This window comes from Thamnophis elegans, chromosome 2 (assembly GCF_009769535.1).
Source record: "Thamnophis elegans isolate rThaEle1 chromosome 2, rThaEle1.pri, whole genome shotgun sequence".
Lineage (NCBI taxonomy): Eukaryota > Metazoa > Chordata > Lepidosauria > Squamata > Colubridae > Thamnophis > Thamnophis elegans.
The window spans coordinates 2,512,219-2,537,099 of record NC_045542.1 but is presented as its reverse complement, the minus strand read 5'-3'; the positions used below and the strand labels follow the sequence as shown (position 1 = coordinate 2,537,099).

Sequence of the window (24,881 nt, the reverse complement as noted above, 5' to 3'; positions counted from 1 at the left end):
CAGGCCTTTAAGAAGTTATCTGCCTTTTAAACTAAAGCACATCTGTTCCTTTAATTGAGTGCTGATGTATGGCCCCTAGATAGATCAAAAGAAGTCACAAGACAGATTTATGCATTAGGCTAGATCAGCATTTTTCAAATCTGGCAACTTTTAACATTTGTGGAGTCTCCCAGAAAGAAAAGATAATGAACTCAGAGCCCTCATCTCCACATATCTGCATAATCCCCCCTTTTACACAATCACAACTATCATTGTGATACCATTATCAGTACTTGAGGTTGCAATTTCCATCTGCTTAACTATATGGTAAAAGAAGCTCATGTTTTGTTGTCCTCAACAAATGTTATCAGTGATATATTCTAGCACTATAATCAGGTCTGAGCCCTGACTCTGAGCCCTGAATGGGCTTCAGATGTAGCCTTTCCTCCCAGGGCTTCAGAATCTGCATCCCAACGGGGTTTCTCAACAACCCTCCCTAAGAGGAAATTGGAAGCAGGAAACAAAACATCTAATACTGTTTCAGCAAGGGGTTGGACTAGAAGACCTCTAAGATGTCTTCCAGCTCTATTCTGATTGATTGATTGATTGATTGATTGATTGGTCAAGGAGTACCTGTAGTTAATTGAAGTTTATTACTGAAATGGAATTTAAAAAAATGAAAGTTAAGCTAATAAAGTTTCTTCTAGCAAGTATCTAAAGCAGCCTGCTCTAGTCGAGAGTCCATGGGTTTGTTAGGACTACAAGTACCAGAATTTGTAACCAGCATGGCTCTTGTGTGCAGGCTGAGAATTCTGGCAGCTGTAGCCAGATTTCACCCAGATTTCACCCAAATGAAAGTTATATCTAGCACTATAATCAGGTCTGAGCCCTGGCTGAATTGCAAATGTATCCTTTCCTCCGAAGCCTTCAGAATCTGCATCCCAACCAGTTTCTCATCAACCTTCTCTAAAAAGAGGAAATTGGAAGCAGGGGGAAAAAAAGTTTAATACTGTAAGGTCCAAAGATGATTTCTTCAGGAGTCCCCTTAAATGCAGGGAAGTTACCACCTATGTATATGCAGGCGATACTACCTCCAATGTTCCCTCTAATTTTTTTTCAGTGTGAGTGGAAAAGTATAGTGTTTGAGCAGTACATTTTCACCTAAGACAACAACGAAATCAGTGTTATTTGAAACTCAAAGTTATGTTTATTCAAGGGACCCGCTTAATTAAAGTGTTCTATAATATCAGTATGACTTATAATACTGCAAGTCTGCAATATTAAAATACTTGTATAGGGGATCCCTGGGATCCCCCCCCCAAGAGATCAAATCACAACCAGTATGCCACCTTCTTGGTATATTGTTTTTATTTTCATTGAGTTTTTAAAAATGAGCATTATTTCATCCTTTTTTTCTTTATGTTTGATTGGTATCTGCAATTTGTGTTAATTCTGTTCATACATATAATATAAATGAAAAACCCAGCTCTCTTAAAAATCTTTTAAGTTCTTTCTGGTGCTCTCTTTAAGAATTGGCCAACTAATATTTCTGCTCCCCCAACTAATGCCAGGCAGAGTTAACTGAAAAAGTAATTTTTCATGAAAGGACATTTTCCGAGTATTTATGAATAACAGTTCATATTTATATCTGCTAGGTTTAGCAGAGGATGACCAATTATTCTAAAGCTATTATTGTTGCTTGTATCTCCTAATTTCAATATTTTTCTTGACACTCAGTATATCTTGCAACTATTTGCATTTGGCAAATAAATAGGGTAAGTGATTATGCTTTTTAAAGACATTTAAGTAATTGATAGTAATTAGTATTTTGCATGTTGTGCGCAAAAACTGAGTATTCCATCCTGGGGGAGACATTCCCCAAAACACAGCAGGAACAAAAAAGATAACATTCCCTCCCCCCCTCCTAAAAATCTTTCAACTGGAAAGTTCACAATCATTACATGCACCTCTTAAAGGAGCCGTTGCAAATACCCATTTTTTTTTTTACCTTTTTACTGAAATGTGAAAACTCAAGATAAATGTTTTTAATTCATTGCTAAGGAGGGAGGGAGGGGGCAGGGGGGTGTTTATTGTTTACTACTTTATTGGGGGCTCCAGACCGTCACCCTCCGTCTTGCAAAAAGCAGGATCTCACACCCACTAAAATCTCCCCCTCCGCCTCAGTTCATTATCCCTTTCTGCAGCCCCTTTTCCTCCTCCCTCCCCAAGATTCACCGCTGCCAACATCAAGAGGAACAGGGAAAGAGGCGCCTTCTCTCCCCGCCGCCTAAGTCCGGCTGCACAACCAACCACAGAGCAAAACTTTCCCTGCCTCCGCCCCGAGAGTGGAGAGGTAGAACTTCTGTGAAATAAATCAGCCTGGATGTTCCACAGCTTGGAGCAGAATCGGCAGGGACTCCAACCATTACGCAGAGAAAGCCCAGGAGCGCAAATGTTAGCGCCGGGAGCGGAGAGTGGCCTCTCATCTAACTGGAAGTGTAACATTGAACATCATGCGCGGCACTTGGAAACTGCTGTGCGGTGTTTCCATATTATGTGTGCAGGCGCGCACCTTAGAGGGAACACTGACTACCTCTGAATTCACCACTGCTTAGACCCAATTACGTGTTGTCTCCCACAATGTCCTCCTAACCAGCCAAAAGAGACAGATCCAAACAAGTCACTGAAGTAACAGCCCCAAAGGATCCTGTCCTTTTCCTCAAGACAGGAAAGGATCCTGTCCTTTTCCTCCCCAAGAGAGGCTTAAACTCATCCCAGATTACCAGGCGTCCATCAATTCCACTAAAAAGTGCAGCGAGAGGAGTTCAAAGGAGACTTTAGTGATTTTAATCAATAGATGCATGGGAGTATTCTTCATAAGGTGCCTGCTCCCCTTCTTTCCAAGAGGGACTGGGTTCACCTTGAAGAACAACCAATCTCCAGACAGGATAAGCGTAGAGAGGTAATTACATTTTGTTGCTCTTATTGTCATGAGTGGATATTTAAGGAATCTTCATGCTACCTGACGGCCTGAGTCTCATCTAACTTGTGATTTTTTAAAAAAGCACCGTAGAGGCAAAAACATGGGTAAAGAGGGAACGTGCACTGAGTACAAAAATATATTATAACAGCCCAAAAGGAAGATGGTCTGGTTTGGTCATCTAGATTCTGGGCAGAATAAAGATCAAACTGCAAACAAATGTATGAAGAGTAAATAAATTGAGAAATGGTGGGAACCTTGAGAAAGTCAGGGGGTGGGGGAGATGAAGCTAGTGAAATCCTCAAAATATAAGAAATAGTGTTGGTGTAAACTAGGCTCTAATTAGACCCCATTGAAGGATAAAGCGACACAGTTTGGGGTAACAGTTAAGGCACCTGGCTAGAATCCGAGAGACCCCCCAGAGTTGTAGTTCTGCTCGAGGCACAAAGCCAACCTGATTCTGGGGCCGGTTCTTTTCTTTTAAGACCCAGAAAGCAGGGAAGGGCAAACAACGTCCGTGGTTTTGGCAAGGAAACTGCAGTGACTAGTCTGGGCAGAGGCCAAGGTCAGTAATGACTGGAAGGCACACGCAAACAAACCCTTAGTTTGCAGGTGAACTGTGCAAAGAAACCCTCCTTTAAGCTGCGTAGCCCTTACCAGGCATTGGTGCTCAGGTGCTGTTTTTGGAACTTTTGAAAAGTGTTGCTGTGTTGTGTGTTAAATAAGGCAAACAAGGGAAATATACCACAGTAATACACAAGAGTGAGTGAGGGGGACTGTCAAGGAACAGATCCACATCAGCAGAATCCGAACCCTTGCCCACTTCGGGACTCCCTCCTTTTCTCCTCCTTCTCCCCTCCTCCCCCTCCCTCCCCTCCTCCCCCTCTTCCTTCTCCCCTCCCCTCCATCTCCCCTCCCTTCCCTTCTCCCCCTCTTCCTTCTCCCCTCCTCTCCCTCCTTCTCTCCTCCCCCTTCTCCCCCTCCCTCCCCTCCTCCTCTCCCTCCCCTCCTCCCCCTCTTCCTTCTCCCCTCCTCTCCCTCCTTCTCCCAGCCCTCTCCCCTCCTCCTCCCCCCCTCTCCTCCCCCCTCCCTCTCATTCCCCCCCTCTTCCTTCTCCCCTCCTCCCCCTCCTTCTCCCCTCCTCCCCCTCCTTCTCCCCTTCCTTCCCTTATCCCCCTCTTCCTCCTCCCCTCCTCTCCCTCCCCCAGCCCTCCCCTCCCCCTCCTCCTCCCCCTCCTCCTTCTCCCCTCCTCACCCTCCTTCTCCCCTCCCCCTCCCTCCCCTCATCCTCTCCCTCCCCTCCTCCCCCTCCTCCTCCCCCTCCCCCTCTTCCTTCTCCCCTCCTCTCCCTCCTTCTCCTCTCCCTCCTCCCCCCTCCCCTTCTCCACCTCTTCCATCTCCCCTCCTCTCCCTCCTCCCTCTCCTTCTTCCCATCCTCCTCCCCACCCTCCCCTCCTTTTCCCAGCCGCCCCGCCTGCGTGGTGGCCACACGCCCCCTCTGCCCGTCCAATGGGAGCGGAGCGCGCCGCCTCGCGCGGCTGGGCAGGAAGGGCAGGCGAAAGCCCATTGGCCGAAGGAGGGGCCGTGGCGGACCCGGGAGGAGACGTCACTTCACCTGTCAATCTTAACGCGGACAGCCTGGGAGCAAACCGTGGAGGAGAAGCGGAGAGCCTCGATCAGCCCCGACCTCGGTCAGTATTCCTGAGCCTGAAACCAGCACTTTTGTTGGTAGGGCCCTTCTCTTTCTCCCCGCACGGAGAATAGCCGCCTCCCCCAGGAAGAAAACCCCCCAGTTGCGTTTTCTGCTCTGCGGAGCGCTGAGCCCCATGGCTGCTGCTGCTGGTGCTCGCGATTTTGGATAGGATTCTCGGAAGTGGGCCTCGCAAATTCATTCTCTGTTTTCCTAATTCAGTGGTCTCCAACCTTGGCAACTTTAAGACCTGTGGACTTCAACTCCCAGAGTTCCTCAGCCAGCTTTGCTGGCTGAGGAACTCTGGGAGTTGAAGTCCACAGGTCTTAAAGTTGCCAAAGCTGGCTGGGGAACTCTGGGAGTTGAAGTCCACAGGTCTTAAAGTTGCCAAAGCTGGCTGGGGAACTCTGGGAGTTGAAGTCCACAGGTCTTAAAGTTGCCAAAGCTGGCTGGGGAACTCTGGGAGTTGAAGTCCACAGGTCTTAACGTTGCCAAAGCTGGCTGGGGAACTCTGGGAGTTGAAGTCCACAGGTCTTAAAGTTGCCAAAGCTGGCTGGGGAACTCTGGGAGTTGAAGTCCACAGGTCTTAACGTTGCCAAAGCTGGCTGGGGAACTCTGGGAGTTGAAGTCCACAGGTCTTAAAGTTGCCAAAGCTGGCTGAGGAACTCTGGGAGTTGAAGTCCACAGGTCTTAACGTTGCCAAAGCTGGCTGGGGAACTCTGGGAGTTGAAGTCCACAGGTCTTAAAGTTGCCAAAGCTGGCTGAGGAACTCTGGGAGTTGAAGTCCACAGGTCTTAAAGTTGCCAAAGCTGGCTGGGGAACTCTGGGAGTTGAAGTCCACAGGTCTTAACGTTGCCAAAGCTGGCTGGGGAACTCTGGGAGTTGAAGTCCACAGGTCTTAAAGTTGCCAAGGTTGGAGACCACTGTTTCTTTAACCCTAGGAACTATATTCCCTGTTTGTTTAGCATGCGGTGCTTTAGTTTAATTCTGGCTCCTGCGTTATAAAACAGGACTGAGCCGAGTTATGGATATCATCGTTCTTCTATTCCAGCATTTTGCTGGAAGACGATTTAGTTGGAATCACCCCAGTTGTGATTTTCACAACTTAGGATCTTAACAGTTTTCTCCCTTTTGATCTTTTCCAGGAATTTACCCTCCATGGCGCTAAGGTTTCCCAGCAGGCTATTTCTGCAATGCAGAGGCAGCGTAACCAACTTCTGCGATGCTCGAGTCCAGAGCACCAGCGCACCTGCGCCAAAAGGTAAGTGGCTGCTTTTTTTTGCTATCGGGTGAGGTTAGGGATAGGACCAGGGCTAAGAGAGAGATAAATCTATTTAGGATTCTTGAGATTTTATGGGGAAGGCACACGAAAGACCGTTGGGTTGAGAAACGGGCTTATTTTGTCACTTGTGTTACAGAAAAAGAAGGGAAGCCTTTGGCGAGCGGATCGAAAGGTAAAAAGATTCTTTCTTGCCAATTGTGATTTAAATATACTTTTTTCATAACATACAATCACATGTATACTATTACATAGCCAATATCCTATTGTGTTAATTAGCAATTACATCAGTTCCTCTTGTCATCAACGCCCAGAAAGATAAAAACCCATTATTAGCTCTTCTGCTCTCCAAACACCTCTTTCTTCTACCTCTCTCCTACCTCCTTTCTTCCCTCCATCATCCTTTCCTACTCTACTTCCCCTTCCTTTCTCCTTCTCCTCTCTCTTCATTCCACTCCTCCTTATCCTCCTCATCTTCCCCCCTTACCCTCTCTCCTATCCCTCTCTTCCCATCTTTCTTCTCTCCTCTGTTTCCCACTCTTCCTCTCATTGGTGTATTTCCGCTTCCATATCAATATACTTAACATATCCTAGTTTTAAAGAAAAATAATCCAAAAAGATAAAAACCCATTATTAGCTCTTCTGCTCTCCATACACCTCTTCCTTCTACCACTCTCCTACCCCCTTTCTTCCCTCCATCATCCTTTTCTACTCTACTTCGCCTTCCTTTCTCCTTTTCCTCTCTCTTCATTCCACTCCTCCTTACCCTCCTCATCTTCCCCCCTTACCTTCTCTCCTATCCCTCTCTTCCTATCTTTCTTCTCTCCTCTGTTTCCCACTCTTCCTCTCATTGGTGTATTTCAGCTTCTGAGCAAACTCCATTCTATGTTGATGGTATTTATGCTTCCATATCAATATACTTAACATATCCTAGTTTTAAAGAAAAAATAAGAGAAGACAGTATACATGTGCAATCATATTACTTTAAAATCTAACACCCCTCGTCAAGCCTAATATACATCCCTCCCTCCCCCCCAACCTCCCCCCCCCCAGCCAATTGTGATTTAGAGCTGCATATCTGAGCTCACATCGCCAATCACTCTTGAAACAGCATCCCTCCTAGTTCATAGATACTTCCACTGGGAAAAAATTGAAAATCTATTTGATCTCTTGTATAAGATACACAATCACTGTTAATTCCTTGTCATTCATTTGGTGGGTCTGAGGAAGTATATGAGTTTCCAAGGACTTATTCATCTATATACATAGATTAGATTTTGATTAGATAAATATTTTATTCCCTCAAAAATTGGTTCCAGATATTCTATAAGATGCAAGCCATTACTGCCACTATCACAATTGATTATTTTATAAAACTGTTGTATAGGTGTGTTCCCAGAAATAAGACCCACCAAGCTGGCGACTTCAGTGTATAAATAACAAATTATATAGAATATAACTTTGACATGTATATTTCAGAGCCATATAGTGTAATGGTTAAGGTGTGGACTTGGAGTAGAAACACATGGATTTCCACCTTGCCAGGGGAATTGACTGGATAACTTTAGGCGAGCTGCTGTCTCTCAGCCCAGCACACTTTTCAAACATTCCAAGATGAAACCAGATAGGCGAAATAGAATAATTAAGGCCGCAAGTCAACACTTGAAAAACCTATGAATATTTATAAAAGCAACCTGTCCCTTACAAGGGCTTTCCTCAGTACATTTTTTCTCTTTGAATCATGCATTCTATTCTTTAAGGAAAACAAAGCAAAGACTCCAAATACAAAACATAGTTTCAAGAAAAATGAATTGTATCTTTGCAGTTTGCAGTTTGCCTGTATACACTGAAGTGGACAATAGTTGTCAGCCTCTGCTTTGCTGCTGCTTCGGCTGCCATTGAAACAGGGAGGGGGCGCATGGTATTTGGGTAGGAATCATTATGTGCTGGAGGAAGATTCTAGACGCTGATCTGACCATCTTACTGCGCATGTGCAGGAAGGGAATTTCCCGCCAAGGTTAACTGTCCAGCATTCCACCCTGGTGATGCTTTTTGAAGATATCTCCCACCTGACAGTTGGGTGAATTATAATTGGACTATGGACTGGGGTGCCAAGGGGAGGGGATTGAATTATACATGATATTCTTTGCTTTCGCGCCTAATTAACCAGATTCAGCTTAGCTTCGCAACTGTTCATTTGTAATTAGTAAAAGTACACTTAATTTCAAACAAATGGGAGTTGAGTGGTTTCTTTCCTGGTTATTAAATGCAGTCGCACCTGACAATAATCTTATGGTGTCTGTGTGAGAATAATCTAATGTGAGGCAGAGATTTACACAGGTTCGCACTTGCCAACTACACAACTTTTCAGCGGCATTTATGTTACTGTCTATAGGGAGAACTATTGGAATGTGTACTCCCATTACTTCAGCAGGCCTTATATGGGACCTGGGGTGGGGGGGTGGGGGGGATTCTTTATCAGTCCTTTTGTTCTTTAGGCTAGCTCTAGCTTTCTTCTTCCAGTTCCGGAAGTTCGGTTTGACTGGCGCGATGCCCTACAATTGGAAAGGCTCCTGACTCCAGAGGAAATAATGATGCGGGACTCATTTCGTGCCTATTGCCAAGAAAAGTTGATGCCCAGGATCCTCATGGCCAATCGAAATGAAGGTAACTTTCTATTAACAAAGTGGTGTCCTTCATACTTTGAGGTTACGGCTTCTACAAACCTTGGAACTGCTGGTTGGGCTGAGGCTGACGGGAATTGAAATTCAAAACATTTGTAGGGCTATATATTTCCTTTTATTGCTTTATGTACATATGATACATTCTCCCTTTAGAAATAGGGAATCTCCTGTTTGGCATTTGCTGAATGGGCCAATACATTAAATAGCTGTTACTTATTCAGCAGTCCTATGGGAGCAGTAGAAGAATTAGTAAATTGCTTTGGGTCGGTTTTAAAAAAAGGAGTGGTAGTATTTCTAAGTTAAGCATACTTTAATTTTCTTTCAGATACTCAAGTTCTCAGAAGTGATAACGACACCTATCTAGGTGTCAGAAATGAAAATATGTGTGTATATAAATCAATGAGAGTGTCAGACCTGGAAGCCATCTTTTCAGTGTAGTGATGTACTGATGACACCTTGAGATCTTGCCTTATTTTTATCCTGCCTTAGGCATAAAGCAAGTGATTTCAAGCTGTTCTCTCACATTCAGTCCTAGAAAAACAGTGAAGGCAAACCATTTCTGAATTGTTGCCAGGAAAGCTGCATGAACTAATCCAGAATTAGGGGTGAAGACTCACTTGAAATAATATACATTGTGTGTGTATTGTTAAACATTCATTATTTCATATGTAATCTTACCTGCCCTTACCTGTGGTGATGAAGTAATTAGAATGCAGTAAAGGTAGGGGTTCCTGTGGATTTTATTCCAGTGGTCGTTGCCAACTATAGGGGTGGTGCTTATCTCCGTTTCTTGGCCATTGAACCAGCGCTGTCCAAAGACATCTCCATGGCTATGTGGCTAGCATGATGTGGTGGAGCGTTGAAGTGGTACCTATTTATCTACTTGCATTTGCATGCTTTCAAATTGCTAGGTTAGCAAGAGCTGGGCCAACGACGGGAGCTCTCCTCATCACATGGTGCTCAGATCTTGAACCTTGGGCTGCTAGTTTTCAGCTGACCAGCTCAGTGTCTTAACCTCTGAGCCATCATGGTGCCCTACAATGCAGGTTTGTAGGCTAACTCTGTCCACAGCCTGGAGTTCAATTCTCACTGGCTCAAGATTGACTCCGCCTTCCTTCCTTCCCAAGTTGTTAAAATGAGAATCCAGATTGTTGGTGGCAATTCCTGACTCCATAAAATGCTTAGAGAGTGCTGTAAAGCACGATGAAGTAGTATATAAGTCTAAGCGCCATTGCTATTAAAATGGAATACTGATTTCCATGTAAATTCAGTAATTGTGACTTCAGGGCTTTAGTAATTATCAAAGTTACTTATCAGTATTATAACATGCCTCTGTGTTGCATACCAGGCTTCTGGGAAATAGAGCATATTTTATGCATATTTCTTCCAATACGTTTTGCTTACAGTGTTCTAAATTACATTCTTTTATTCTCTGCTATTTTCATTCTAGTCTTTCACCGGGAAATTGTGTCAGAGATGGGGTCCCTTGGTGTCTTGGGCCCAACCATCAAAGGTATTGTTAAACATTTTCATGACAGTGAGTGAGTCCATTATAGCAGAAAGGGAGGGTTTTTTTAGAACTTTTTCATGTTTCTTGGGAGGAGAAGTTCAGAATATATCATGTCTCCATTTCAGCTATAGTTTAAGTATTTGATAAATCATTGCCATCACCTTTCTACCATTTGTATACTTCTTTTATTTGACTGATCAGTTAAATTACTGATCTGTATTCCGTCAGTGTCTTCAGAGTTTTATCTGCAGTTTAATTTATTACTTAATATTCAATTATTTGTCCTATAAGAGAAAATATATACAAATCAATGGATGAAAGAATAATGGGAAGTATGCTTTGAAGTGTTTTGAAAAGTATTTTGGTTGTGCTCCTATCTGGTTGTGGCTAGATTTAAACATAAGATTTTGTTTTTAAATGCCCTGTTATGAATTGTGAAATGCTTGAAAGAGCTTCTTAAGATAAGATAATATCTTAGGATATCTTAGGATAAGGGAGGATACAAAATTTTAAAATCCAGATTTAGAAATTCCCAATCATTTATCATATTTGAAATACCAAATACTCTACTAGTTTTAGAGACTTGGTAAAACTTGATTTTAGTTCATATTATAGATTGTAGATGATGTAACAATTACTTTGTATCTGACGTGTGTGTGTGTTAGGTCACTATTATTAAATTATTAATAAATTATTCCATTTTTTGTTTCTTTCTAAATATTTGGCAAGTAGGATCTTTCAGGAAAGTTATCTAAGAGAGTTACAGCTGATTTCTTGACACAGATGTTTAATTCTCCATTCTTTTGCCTTAGGCTATGGCTGTGCAGGGACCACTTATGTTGCTTATGGACTCCTGGCCAGGGAGATTGAGAGGGTGGACAGTGGCTATCGGTCAGTCATGAGTGTTCAGTCATCTTTGGTGATGCATCCTATATATGCATATGGAACAGAAAAGCAGAAGGAGAAATATCTGCCAGCTCTGGGTGAGTTAATAGTTTAGAAGACTGAATGCAGAAGATTACTCTGTAATTATACCAACACTGGTATGTTTTTATATCTTATTATTTTTGCACATATATGCATATGTATGTTAACATGCATTCACATCATATTTAAACTTGCCTTAATCCTCATTATTTTTATTTTCTATAATCTTTATTGTTTTATCAATGTATAAAATACAATGAAAAAGAAAAATAGGAAATTAAGGGAAGTAAAAAGAAAGGAGGAAAGAAAATATGAGGACAAGGGAAGAAAAAAAAAGGTTTGAGTTCTGTCTCTTTTTAGCAGAGTACGAGATAACAACATTACAATCTCAACTTTTTACCTTTACACGTTAGTACATACCTAGCCATTTCTATAACGACAAATCTATCTAATTGGCAAAACCAAAGTCAAAGTTTCATTTGTTTTTCATCACAAACACAAAATCCAGGAGTGATATCCAAATAAAAAACATACATATATTGGAATGTATGGAAGGGTCAAATATGTCAATGTCGGCTGCTTGTGGTTCATCGTATTAGTCATTATGGGAAAAAATGTTTGATACTAATCATTTTTGGTTCTCATTGTTAATTGGTTCTGGGAGGCACAATGAGTACCAAAAACGATTAGTATCAAATTAACGACTAATACGGTGAACCACAAGCAGCCGACGCTGACATCTTTGATCCTTCCAGCTCTATTTTGAATTGAAATCGAAATTAAGTTCTAGCTTGTGCATCAAGTACCGAACAAAAGATGAGCATCAGGACAAAATTTTCACATCAAAATGTCTTGTGTACATTTTGGGAGGGAGGGAGGGTGAGAAGGAAGGGAGGGAGTGGACTGGGAGAGAGAAGTGGTAGAGGAGGAGGGGAAGTAGGGTAGAGGGGGATGATGGAGGGAAGATAGTAAGTTGGAGGGGGGCGGAAGAAAGGTGTGTGGAGAGCGGAAGAGGTATATTGGGCTTCTATTTGAGTTTGAGTTTCATTTTATTTATATTTCTGGGGGTATTGTTGACAAGAGGAACTGCTGTGATTATTGTTTAATGTTGTATGGCCCCGGTTATGCACAGTATATATGTGACTGTATGAAAATGAAAAATGGAAAATAAAAACATTTTAACAAAAAAAAAAAAGGGTTGTGTACCAAATTTGCTGAATTTCAAAGCGGTTGAGTACCAAGGTTACCACTATATACTTATCCCTGTGAAGTTGTTTGAATAATAACGGGACTTGAGAGAAGGATAATTTAGGAGTTGCTATAGTCATCTTTTGATTTTTTTTCCCCCCCCATCTTAGCTAAAGGAGAGTTGCTGGGCTGTTTCGGACTTACAGAGCCTAACCACGGAAGTGACCCTGGTAGCATGGAGACTCGGGCCCAGTATAACCCTTCTAGGAAGACCTACACACTCAACGGTTCCAAGACTTGGTGAGGTTTGCACTTGTCCTTACGTATGCAGATCAGGACAGGGAAGTAACGTAGGCCACTTTGCTTATTTTATTTTAAAAATAGATTAAGAAAAAAAAGATTATTTTAAAATAATGGTAAAACTTTAAGCCCCCGATAATTATACTGAAAGATTTGAGGGAAGAGGACTGAATTAAAATTTGTGTCAGGTGCTGCTTCGTTTAATAATCAGGAAAGAAACCACTCAACTCCATTCTTAGAATTAAATGTACTTTTACTAATTACAAACGATAAGTAGCAAAGCAAAGCTGAGTCTGAGTAAAAAGGCGTGAAAGCAATGGATATCATGTATAATTCAATCCCCTCCCCTTGGCACCCCAGTCCATAGTCCAATTATAATTCACCCAACTGTCAGGTGGGAGATATCTTCAAAAAGCATCATCAGGGTGGAATGCTGGATAGTTAGCCTTGGTGGGAAACTCCCTTCCTCCACATGCGCAATGAGATGGTCAGGACACTTTCCAATAACAATCCTCCAGCACATAATAATTCCCCTCCCAAATACCATGCCCCCCCCTCCTCCCCGTTTCAATGGCAGCCGAAGCAGCAGCGAAGCAGAGGCTGACATCTTGTTTCTGGAAGATTAGATACCAACTAAGCTTTGCTCTGTTCACACTGTATTTCCCCCTGTAGAGTATGCCTTTTTCTCATAAGGATTGTGTTGAATGTCATACCAAACATTGACAATATACTTGCTGTTCTTTTAGGATCACTAATTCTCCAATGGCTGACCTTTGTGTAGTGTGGGCTGTATGTGATGATGGCAAAATACGGGGTTTCCTATTGGAAAAAGGAATGAAAGGTCTTTCTACCCCAAAAATTGAGGGCAAATTTTCACTACGCGCCTCTCTTACTGGGATGATTATTATGGAAGATGTAGAAGTGCCTGAAGAGAATCTACTCCCCAAAGTGTCTGGACTCGCAGTAAGATCTCTCTACAATCCATGTGATACTCATTGGCATGTGCGGTGGGACTACTGTATGTGAATGGTGCAGTGACCAGGAATGCTGCAAGAGGTGCTAGCCCGGGTTTATTACCAGGGGATGTTGAGAAAGATTGAAAATACATTTTAGTTCAAGCTTAAAAGTATTTCTAGATGATTTAGCTATAAGGTTTGGGTTTATTTCATTATGAATATGCATTATTGTTGGGTTCCACCACAAAACCGCGGTCGACTAAAGCACGCTCGACGAAACCGCGTACCTGACATCATCACAGCGCGATGAAAAAAGCACGCTGTGAGCGGTAAAGCTAAAATTAATGCGTAAACCTAAACCTAACCCCCCCAAACCTAACCCTAAACCTAACCCTAAACCTAAGCCTAAACCTAACCCTAAACCTAACCCTTAACCTAACCCTAAACCTAACCCTAATGCTTAACGTAACCCTAACCCTAACCCTAAACCTAACCTTTACCTTTACGTGAATTGGCTTGCTTTAAAAGCACTTTTTAAAGTGCCTTTTTTTCTCTGCGGTCGTTGTTGTCGCGCTGCTGATGACGTCAGCGACGCGCTTTAATCGGGCGCGCTTTAGTGGACCGCGGTTTTGTCGTGCCACGTTATTGTTGCATTGCAACAATAAGTAGTAACGGTACAACTAAGGGACAAATATAAATCCAGTATTCCATTTTTGTTTATATTATGAGGTCCTGTCTTTGAACAACTTCCTTCCAAAGAACTTAGCCATATCAATGCTCATTTCACAGGCAGAGTGATTTATGACATTATTTTAAAAAGGGATTTGATATGTAAAATAAACTTTGGGGCACTCTCAGTTGTAAAGCTTGCACAACAGCTAGTAGGCAAATGGTAGCTATCAATCATGTGGATGATGCTTGGAAGCCCATATCTTTTTGGAACAGAAGGAATATTAATAAATTCCTTCTCTGAGTCGTAATGTCTTTCTCTTCCCACAGGGCCCTTTTGGCTGCTTGAATAATGCACGTTATGGCATCTCATGGGGAGCACTGGGTTCTGCTGAGTTCTGTATGCATACAGCCAGGCAATATACTTTGGATAGGTAAAGTTTCGAGATTTCTGGAGAGATGTTCTATAGGAAACGGCATGTGGTTACAATGATGCTTACATGCTAATGTGTAGTATCCTTAATATTTCATTTACACAAACACTGTGATTGTGATACGATCCCACAACGTCAGTCATGTGGAAGATATTGTGAGCTTTGTTTCAAGACCATGCGGAGCATCGTTGACTGAAGTCAGATGTGAAAAAAGAATGCTAGTTTTGCTAAAGATATATTGGATGAAAGATACCTAAAGTTATACATTTTATTTATATTTCATGGATTCTTAATGGATCCCTAAGTCTCCAGGGTACTACCCAAGATAATTCATTTATGGCTTCCATTTGTACAGTTCCATGGCCTTTTGTTACAGGGTACATATTTAGGGTCACTGGATAATAGAAGCAGCTGCGTTTTCAGATTTAGATGTCTCCATAATTTTCTATAATTTTCATTATATTATTTAAATTCTATCTCCAGTCCTAAACCACATTTCAGGCTGGACTTTTCAGCCAGAAATTATTCTATAAATTATTTTGTTGCTTCTCATATATCTACTTTGTTTGTTTGTATGCTGTTTTCGCAACTGAGTTTTTCTGAGTCTCCACCACTTTTTCCAAGTTTGCATCTTACAGAATATAGGTTTCAGGTTTCGTTTTATTTATATGCCGCCCTATTCCCTGCGGGACTCAGGGCGGCGCCCAAACCCAAGGAGGGAAAGGGAAACACAAAAACTACAAATACAAGGCATTTAAAAATAACCAACAGCCACACAAATCGAGAGGGGAAGGGAACTCATCGACCCCAGGCCTGCCGACACAGCCAGGTTTTAACGGCTTTCCGGAAGGCCTAGAGAGAGGTGAGGGTCCAAATCTCTGCGGGGAGTTCATTCCAGAGGGCCGGAGCTGCCACAGAGAAGGCCCTCCCCCGGGTAGTAGCCAGGTGGCATTGGCTGGTAGACGGAATCCGGAGGAGGCCAACCCTGTGAGATCTAATGGGTGTTTGGGAGGTAATTGGAAATGACCTTATGCTATTTTACCTGCTCTTTGTTATACCTGTTATGTCTGAATTCTTCTTTAAAATTAACTTGTTGTGCTTAAAAGCTTCTAGTATGATAGAATCACCTTCTACATGGTGATCTTCTAGAATGTTTCCAGTATTTTATCAACTCTTTTTCCCCCTACCATACCTGTGCAATGGTTTTAGCTGAATTATCTCATCCATTCCTCTTAGAATCCAGTTCAGAGCCCCCTTGGCAAGAAACCAATTGATCCAGAAGAAATTGGCTGACATGCTCACGGAAATCACTATTGGCTTACAGGCTTGTCTGCAACTCGGGCGCTTGAAAGATGAAGACAAGTAGGCATATATTTATATACGTCACTAATGGCAGAATTGTGAATAGTGACCTTTTTTCCCCTCAAAGGTAGAGTTAGTCAAATGAAAGATAAAATGTACCGCACTACTTCATTTTGTATCTGGGAAAACATTTTAAAAGATCAGTACCTCTGTGCTGGAGAGAGACGGAGATAAAAGGGAGGATCAAATTGTTCTCCTTTTCTTAACCCACAAATTGCATTTTTTTTTCAGTTTCTCCCAGCATTGCAATGTGCATCAATAATAAAAAAAAATTATACTCACTTTGCTGCAGCTAGCACACATCTGGGATTATTGCAGTGCAGAAAGTAGACATTAGAAATTATACTTGAAATATAGTAACCCATTACCATTTTATACTAGGCATGAGAAAAAGAAAGGTCTTTATTAAGCAGGAAAAAAGGGAGAAAAAGAGAGCTAAGTTTAAGCTTAAGAGAATATAGGAGCTGCAATTTCATTTCTCAGAAGACAATCATCTATTAAATATGCTGTGTTAAGTTCCTGGGAAGCTGCAATCAAGCTTGAGCCAACAGAGAAAGCCTGACGCTATAGTGCTCAAGCCTGTGCTTTCAAAAGCAATTAATAGCAAGAAGAAGAAAATTGTAAGGCCACAAGATGTGGTTAGTTATTGCCATTCTTTTCTTTTTCATCATAATCCCAATAAAAAGGGCTATTGTCAATCATTAGTGCCACTAAACTTCCTTTCCAGATTTAATAGAGGGGAGAGAGGGAGATTCATGATTATTAAGGAGGGGAATTCTCACCAAGGACCTTGATCCTCCCATCCATTTTTTTTTTAAAAAAGGTGCTATGCTAACTCTGATTTTTGTTACATCTGATTTGTTGTGTATTTTGTATGAAAGCCTAGGGACCTAAGCCCTTTCAATCCTTGCTTGATTTCAGCATTTGTCCTATGTTCCCAGGGCAACTCCTGAGATGATCTCTATGCTGAAACGGAATTCCTGTGGGAAAGCCCTGGAGATTGCCCGGCAAGCTCGTGACATGCTTGGGGGCAATGGAATTGCAGATGAATATCATGTTATCAGGCATGTTATGAATTTGGAGGCAGTTAACACATATGAAGGTAAAAAAAGTTATTTAGAAACATGTTCTATTATTTTGCTTCATTTATTTATTACATTTTTTAAAGACAATTCTAACAACATTTTTGCCTTTTTGCCTCCAGGGACTCATGATATCCATGCTCTCATCCTTGGAAGAGCTATCACTGGACTTCAAGCATTCACAGTTGGGAAATAAACACATTTCCCTAGACTTTAGCTTTCCTCTACATGATTCCAGTTGTGAACATCACTCGAGATGGTTTATGATGCTGGAATATCTTTATAAGATGAGCATGAGTGCTGCTGCTGACCAGATTGTGATCAAAGTATTCAGTTCAACTTAATTATTTGTAAGCTGAAAGAAATCAGGCATTTAGAAATTCTCTGTTGTTCACCAAAAATACAGAAAGAAGTTAAAAGTGCTGCATTGTGCTAAAGGAAAAACTTCTTTCTAATTGGTGGAAGGATAACACTGTGGTCTAGGAAATGTTTTGGAATTGTCTAATTGTTTTTGAGACAAACGATTTTGGGATGTAACTGTAGGTATTTGATACTTTAAAGCTGACTGCTGTTCCAGGGCCCAGTCAGAGCCTTGAGGTTTATACCAGAATGGGTAATCTACAATTTAGAGTTTTAAAAAATCCAGGTAAGATTTTTCTTTTTTGTGGAAGAGGAAATTGTAATACTTGCAAACAGAGAAGGTGGAAATCAGAATGTACTACCTACTCTGTGTTTTTCCTGCCATTTGACATAACTAGCTGCTGTTTTTAGTGCCTTCATCGACAGTGTTAAATAAAGGCTGATTTTTTTAAATATTAGAACACATTTTTGATGGTGTGTTAAGCTATTTCAGCTCAGATCCTTGCCCCCTTTGAATAAGGTCCCCTTTCTGCTTTCAAAAATAAATTTAATGTGATGAATTTCCAACAGTAGTTTGTGTAGGATAATTAGTTGAAACCTGATATGCTTATATTAGTGACCAAAGAGAATTGGCCTTTCCTGTGAGCGGTTCTTTCACATCTTTACTAGCACTTAAAATTATTAAAGCTCTTTGGAGAGAGATTAAATAGAGAAAACAATCCATTTCTACCCAAGGGGACTGTTGAGTGGCACTGTTTGTCATAAGTTTAGTGACAAAACTCAACGGGCATTGAGTTTTGCCACTAGTAAGAAATACTTGAAGTTGTCTTTATTTAAAGCAGTAAAATACTATTTGAACCTTTTGGCTGTTACACTTCTACTGCTTTGGTAAAGAATTCAGAAAACGGTGAGTGGGGTATGACAAGTTCTTATTGTTAGAGTTTGGATAAAATGTAGTGAGTTTGGCTTGAAGGCTGATGCATGGTATTCCAAAAATCAGTGATTTTGGGCTATATTTTGCAAATGGCTGGGAATTTTATGATTTCATATGCTTCTTAACATATATATAATTCAGCAAATTTCCCCTATCGAGATTCATTTATGATGTATATTTGGGTTCTTAATTCTCTATATTCTTTAATATGCAGTATGACCTTTAAGTGTTCCTCAGTATGTCAAGGGTTTTGTTTGTTTAATCTATGTACAGTAATTAATAATTTATTTTCTAAAACAGAAGTTACATTATGGAACAGTTAAGACTGTAAGACATGAGGTCCAATCTCTGAGCATTGAATGTAGCCCCCAGAGACCACCAAATATTGTCACATTATAAAAAGGAGAAAAAAAATGATTCTATTTAAAGACAACTTAAATTTAATCAATTTTTTTTTCCTGGTTCCACAACCTCCTTATCCCTGATTTATGGAATACAACTCATAACATACCACTCAAAGTTGAAGTAAAGCTGTTAGATCAAGAAAAGTTGTGTAATCATGAGCCAAGAAGTTGATTTCTAATACTTAAGCAGCACTAAGTAGGATGCAAATGCAGAGAAAAATGTAATGATGTTTCTAATTAAAAGGACAGACATGAAAAGTTTGTTTGTGGTTTACCATAGCACACTGTACTATCAAGCACCGACATTTATATATAACTAAAAAGCAAAAAAAAATACATTCTGGAAAATAACAGCACAGAAAATAATAACCTGGTTAACTACTGCAAGAAGTTAACATGGCTCAGGACCAGCGTATTCGTGAGACCGCCTACTGCCACATACCTCCCTACGGCCGATAAGATCCCACAGAGTGGGCCTCCTTAGGACGCCGTCAGCCGGACAGTGTCGGCTGGTGGGGCCTTGGAGGAGAGCCTTCTCTGTGGCTGCTCCGACCCTGTGGAATCAGCTACCCCCAGAGGTCCGGACCTCACCCACCCACATGGCTTTCAGAAAAGCTGTTAAGACCTGACTGTTCCGGCAGGCCTGGGGCTGTTGACCTTATATGTAGGGTCTAGCCCCAATCAGAACGTACGCGTGTTGGAGAATTTTTAATTTTTTAATTTTTGTTTTTATTTTGTTTGTTTTCTTTTGTTCTGTGTAAGCCGCCCGAAGTCCTCCCGGATTGGGCGGCTTATAAATCTAATAAATTAAATTAATTAAATTAAATTAATTAAGATCTTACAGACTGACTAGAGACTACAAACAATGGCATGACAAAGTAGCAACAATGGCGCATTGGAAGATCTTCAAAAAATACCATTGGCCTACAAGCAAGAACTGATGGGATCATAAAATAGATAAAGTAAAAAGGATAATGAAAAAGCTGAAGTGTTATAGGACTTTAGAAGTCAAACAGACTGGCACCTGCCACGTTACATGCCAGACTTAACAATTGACGATAAGAATGACAAAAAAAAAGAAAGTCTGGATAGTAGGTCAGCCCTCCAAGCAGCAGTTATAGGCGTGGGTGGGAGCTGCACAGTCTGGCCCACTGGATGTGTCACGTGGCTGCCCATCCACTCCGTCCCGCCATCTATCTGCTTGCCCACAGCTGTGACAGGACAGTTGGCTGTGCAGCGCGTCTGACAGGATGGATGGTGGGCCTCCCCCTGAGCTTCTGCCCTTGCCTACTGCTTGGAGGGCCAGCCCAGCAGTCACAGTGCGTGGACTCACCTGCACTGTGTGGTCTGTGCAGCCCCAAAGTGGGCTGGCCAAGGGGGCAGCGGACACCATTGGCCCCCACGCTCTTGTCTCTTGTGCGTGTGCTGGGGGGGTGGGACCCCGGGCTGGGGCAGGGCAGCACGGGCTGGTCCCTCGCCATCACCCCTACCATGTTTCCCGGAAAATAAGCCCTGATGCCTTTTGGCTCCCTTTTGGAGCAAATAAATAAATAAATAAACCAGGTCTTATTTGGGGGGAAACTGTAAATACTGACTACATTTACTAGGACATTTATTGATTTTATACCTCTGTAAGTACTGATAATAGTTCAAATGTTTTAAAAAGAAAGTAAATTACTGCATATTAATGTAACTAATTTTATTGAGATTATGAACTAGAAAGTGATTCATTTACAAATAAGTAATGAAGAATCAAAAGAGTGCTTGAAAATAAACCTACCTACGAACACAATAGATTTGGATGCCATTTTGCAATTCAAAGAAGCCAAATTACTACTTACTGGCACACAGATCTATTTATTTATGTATTTATTTATTCTTTCTTACTGTATTCTTTCCCCCTCCTTTATTTTTTTACCCACAAAATTACAATTCAGGTTGACCGCACAGGTCTTTATACATCATCTCCACGGTATGACAAACCTGCTTGAGTTCATTTTCAATCTGTCTGATCTTCTCCATGATCTCAGAAAGCTCTTGCAGCTTATCCTGAATAAGCTTGTTATTATGGTCGTAAACAGGAAATACACTTTCCTCCAATTTTTCTGCCAAGCTTGAAACCTTTGAAAGAAAAAGAAACAGTTAAATTTAACTTGGCACACTTCTTTCCCTCCTTTTGATTTTAAATAGTAATAAATATGCCCACTTACAATAAATGGTAATGTAACTTTTCATAGAGTAATCAAAAATCTGGTGAAGTAATAGAGTATAACAAACAGGAACAACTAGGTTGTGCGTGCTTCAAATATTCAGATAGCTGGTAGATTTCTTGACTTGGAAGCTGCGGGCTATAGTATAATATGACAATCATGTATTTGTACTAAGTTCAGCATCAATGCGGTGATCACTGGGAAGCCAGGCTGCCCAAGGAGAGGAGAACTTGCTCAGGTCAAAGAAGATGTGTCATTTTCTGATTCCTTTGTGATCTGTGTAAAGCCCTAACAATTATTAGAATCCAGGATGATATTGTAGTGAGCATATAATTGCCCTTGCAGCTCTCCTGCTTTTACCACTGTTGTGATCTATTTTTCCTGCTTATATGGAATGTTCATCTATACTTTTAATAGAGAATAATATAAGATAAAATAACAGGGTTGGAAGGATTGTTGGAGGTCTTCTAGTCCAACCCCCTATTCTATTCTTGAAAACCTTCAGCGATGGAGAACCCAGAACTTCTGAAGACAGGCCAGTTCACCTTTTAATTGTCCTTACCAGGAGGCAATTCTAGATTGGATCTCTCTTTAACGATCTCCCACTTCTTATTCCTTGTCCTGTCCTCAGATGCTTTGGAAAATAGGTTGATCCCCTCTTCTTTGACAGCCCCTCAAGTATTGGAAGACTGCTATTCTGTCACCCCTAAGTCCTCCTCTTCATTAAACTAGACATAGCTTGTTCTCTCAACTGTTCATCATATGGTTTAGCCTCCAGATCCCCCCTCCTTTTTTTGCTCTTTCTGCATTCTTTCAAAGGTCTTGACATTTTTTTATATCATGGTGACTAGAACTGTACACAATATTCTAAATGTGATCTCACTAATGCAATCTAATCATTTCATATTAACTTGATACTATCCCTCTATTGATGCAGCTGGCCCGTACTTAAGTGATGGTCCACGACTAGGACATCTAGATCCCTCTCATATGTATTACTATTGAGCCAGTTACCACGTATTCTATACTTGTGCATTTGGTTTTTCGTGCCCAAGTATAGAACCTTACTTTTTTCACCACTGAAATTCATTTTGTTGGAAAGGGCCCGGTGTTCAAATCTGCCATGATCCTTCTGAATCTTGAGTCTGAAGTGCTAGCTATTCTACCCAACTTATGTCATCTGCAAATTTGATGAGTTCCCCTTCTATCTCCGTATCTAGTTCATTTATGAAGATGTTAAAGAGTACTGGGCCTAAGACAGAACTTTGAGGTATGCTTCCATCTGTGCAGATGTAGTTCCATTGAAGACTACATGCTGAGTGTGGTTAGGACTGCAAATGCTTCTGCTGGTGGTTCTTTCTATCCCATATTATTCTAATTGATTAAGAAGTAAGCTGGGGTCTATGTTCAGTTAAAGTCTAATTAAATCTAAGTAAACTATGTCCACAGAATTTCGCTGATCCATTAATTTAGTGACTGTCAAAGAAGTACTGTAAATAAGATTTGTCTGGCATGATCTGTTTTTAACAAATCCATGCTGGCTTCTGGAAATTACCTTGCTCATTTCTAGATGCTCACAAATCTGCCGCTTGATTATATTTTCCAGGATATTCCAGGAGAGCACTACTATTTATTATTTACATATTTTTATTTTTGATTATTGAATTTTAAATGTTTTACTACATTGCTGCATATAGTAATACAGTAATTCAGTTATTATGTTCAGTGGAAAAGTGAGATATAGAATCCATGTATGAAATTACTTAGACTGAGGAACTATTGCTTAGCAAAGGCCAATTTTATTAAACCATAAAATTGAATTTTAAGAATTTAGAATGTTAACAAAGAAGCAACAGGGTTTAATACTACAATCTTAAAGGACACCAGATTTAAAATACTTTCTTGAGTAATTCAAACTGATTATATAATATAAACAATTCACATCCTATTGAAGTGTATAACTATGGAAATGGAGGGGGCAATTATATAAAAGTAGTATCTGAATCTTTTCTCAGGCTGTAAAAAGTTAAAAATAATAAATATATTAGAAAAATAGATTTGCTGTGATTAATATTCTTTTGACAGGAAATATTACATCTAAACAAAAAAGCAAGCTCCTTTAATATATATTTGGTAATCAAGCTAAATACTATTGATTTAATATTCTGTCTTTGAATACTTTGAAGAGTCTATATTTTAATATGTATTATATGCATTTTTGCTCCAGCTTGCCTCTAAGATAATACACATTTATTAAAGCAAAATATCAAAATATATAACTCATTTTTGCTCCAGCTTGCCTCTAAGATAATACACATTTATTAAAGCAAAATATCAAAATATATAACTGATATGTAAAGAAAAGGATGAAAAATAGAAGAAATGCACCAAAGGGAACAATTAGAAGAAGGGGGAATAATGAGTGACAATGGCTAGAAGTATTCCAGGAACAGGTAAAAAGTAAAATAGGTAATTTTTTAGCTATCTAAAATACACTCAAATTTAGCTTGATTCTTAGGTGAGGAGTTCAGGTTGCTTTCTTGGCAAAAATACAGAAGTAATTATTAAATGTCTTAATTAGATTGGAACTTTGCTCCAATCTAATTAATTTGAATATGAAAATGTTTCTGACTTTTTAAAAAAGATTTGTAGGTCTAATCTACAGCCAGAGAATTTCCTAATGATTTCCTCTCCATGTTCTAACCAGATTAGATCATGCTTAATTTTTTTCAAGTTGAGCCATGTTGTCAAGGTGCTGCCATCATTTTGATTAAAAGCAAAAAGATAATGAATTACAAACACAGATTAGGAAAGGGTGGGGAAAGTACAGCAAACATTCATGATGAATTTAGTTATCTTTTTCAGAGTATTTGAAAAATGAGGCTCTCACTTTTAGGAGTTAGTTCTTTGGAATAATTTGGAAAATTAAATTTAATAATTATTTTCTATTTCTCAAAACGTCTGAATGTTTTTACTACCAGATTTGTTCCTGTTTTACCTTCATCAGAAGACTTTCCCTGAAGTTGTTCATGAGTACATGGTCTTTCTTCCTATTCTCATTAATCTTATCAATTAGTTGCTGTGTTCTTTCCTGAAGACTTTCAATAGTTGAATCTAGGGCTATAAAGTAATTTGAGGCTTTGCTATCTGGCCTTCCTCCGCTTACATTTGCATTGGGAAGAAGTGTTTTAGGAGAATCTTTCCTATATTTTCAGAAAAACAAAAATTGAGATGTCTTACAGTATAAAATTAATAGTTTCAATGCATAGGCAGAGCTGATTATATTACAAATAAAATTATTTTCATAATGAAGTGTGCAAATTACAATAATTATGGAGTTTCTTGAATCTATACACAACTCACATGCCAGATCTAGTCCAAGAAAATTTGACTGCCACCTCACTTCACCATATTCAAAACAACGGAAGCCAATGGATTGCAGAGAATAGTATTTCATGTAATTTTCATGTTACTTCTACAGGTTTTTTTTTATTAACAAAATGTCTATACTGTCCCAATACAACAATTAAATCGATTTTTAAATATCATAAATGATTTATTTCCATTATCAATTTTGTTTTCCAACTGCATTCATCTATCATACTAATCCCTAATAAAGTCTGTTTGTAGCATAAATCGGTTATGTGAAACTAACCATTGCAAACTGTAAACCAAACTATGATTTAGATTGTTATTCAAACAACACATTAACACATATGAACAAGGTCAATGCAAGACAGCAAGCAAATCATCTCCAAAATGTCATTTTAGTTGCATTGGGCACAAACCTGCACCATCAATAATATTTTATGTGGTTGTAGCTACTATTACTGTGACATATTTTCTCATAGGTGCAAGATTGTAGTTTTTTGTAAAAGTTATGCTAAAAATCAACCTTTTATGGGGGAAAATACGTTCATAGATAGTATCCAA

At 40.2% G+C, this 24,881-nt stretch overlaps 2 protein-coding genes across 3 annotated transcripts in view; one reads left to right on the top strand and one right to left on the bottom strand.

Moving 5' to 3' along the window:
* The first annotated feature begins 4,420 nt into the window (after positions 1-4,420).
* On the top strand, positions 4,421-18,996 carry GCDH (glutaryl-CoA dehydrogenase). 2 transcript variants are annotated; one of them, XM_032210081.1, is made up of 12 exons: positions 4,422-4,650; positions 5,795-5,910; positions 6,068-6,103; positions 8,452-8,595; positions 10,063-10,125; positions 10,935-11,105; positions 12,408-12,537; positions 13,284-13,500; positions 14,493-14,596; positions 15,833-15,958; positions 16,900-17,060; positions 17,163-18,996. In XM_032210081.1, exons 1-12 carry the CDS (start codon positions 4,469-4,471, stop codon positions 17,234-17,236), a joined length of 1,524 nt encoding a protein of 507 aa, XP_032065972.1. In that variant the 5' UTR covers positions 4,422-4,468; the 3' UTR covers positions 17,237-18,996. The 2 variants fall into 2 exon arrangements, with proteins under 2 accessions (XP_032065973.1, XP_032065972.1); XM_032210082.1 differs by lacking the exon at positions 6,068-6,103 and having other exon boundaries at positions 4,421-4,650.
* A 1,618-nt stretch (positions 18,997-20,614) lies between these two features.
* Positions 20,615-24,881, bottom strand: part of SYCE2 (synaptonemal complex central element protein 2) — a 4,444-nt gene continuing 177 nt past the window's right edge. Inside the window, exons 2-3 of the mRNA XM_032210530.1 lie at positions 23,947-24,151; positions 20,615-20,859 (exon numbers count right to left, since the gene is read on the bottom strand). Of these exons, the coding sequence (XP_032066421.1) occupies positions 20,665-20,859; positions 23,947-24,151 (400 nt within the window). The 3' untranslated portion in view covers positions 20,615-20,664. The remainder of the gene's footprint in view (positions 20,860-23,946; positions 24,152-24,881) is intronic.

Bases quoted from the DNA above. Each gene is read 5' to 3' on its own strand.
- GCDH (XM_032210081.1), top strand. From the start codon at position 4,469: ATGGGAGCGGAGCGCGCCGCCTCGCGCGGCTGGGCAGGAAGGGCAGGC. The intron at 8,596-10,062 runs GTAACTTTCTAT...TTTTCATTCTAG, and splicing joins CATGGCCAATCGAAATGAAG to TCTTTCACCGGGAAATTGTG. The intron at 11,106-12,407 runs GTGAGTTAATAG...CCCCCATCTTAG, and splicing joins GAAATATCTGCCAGCTCTGG to CTAAAGGAGAGTTGCTGGGC.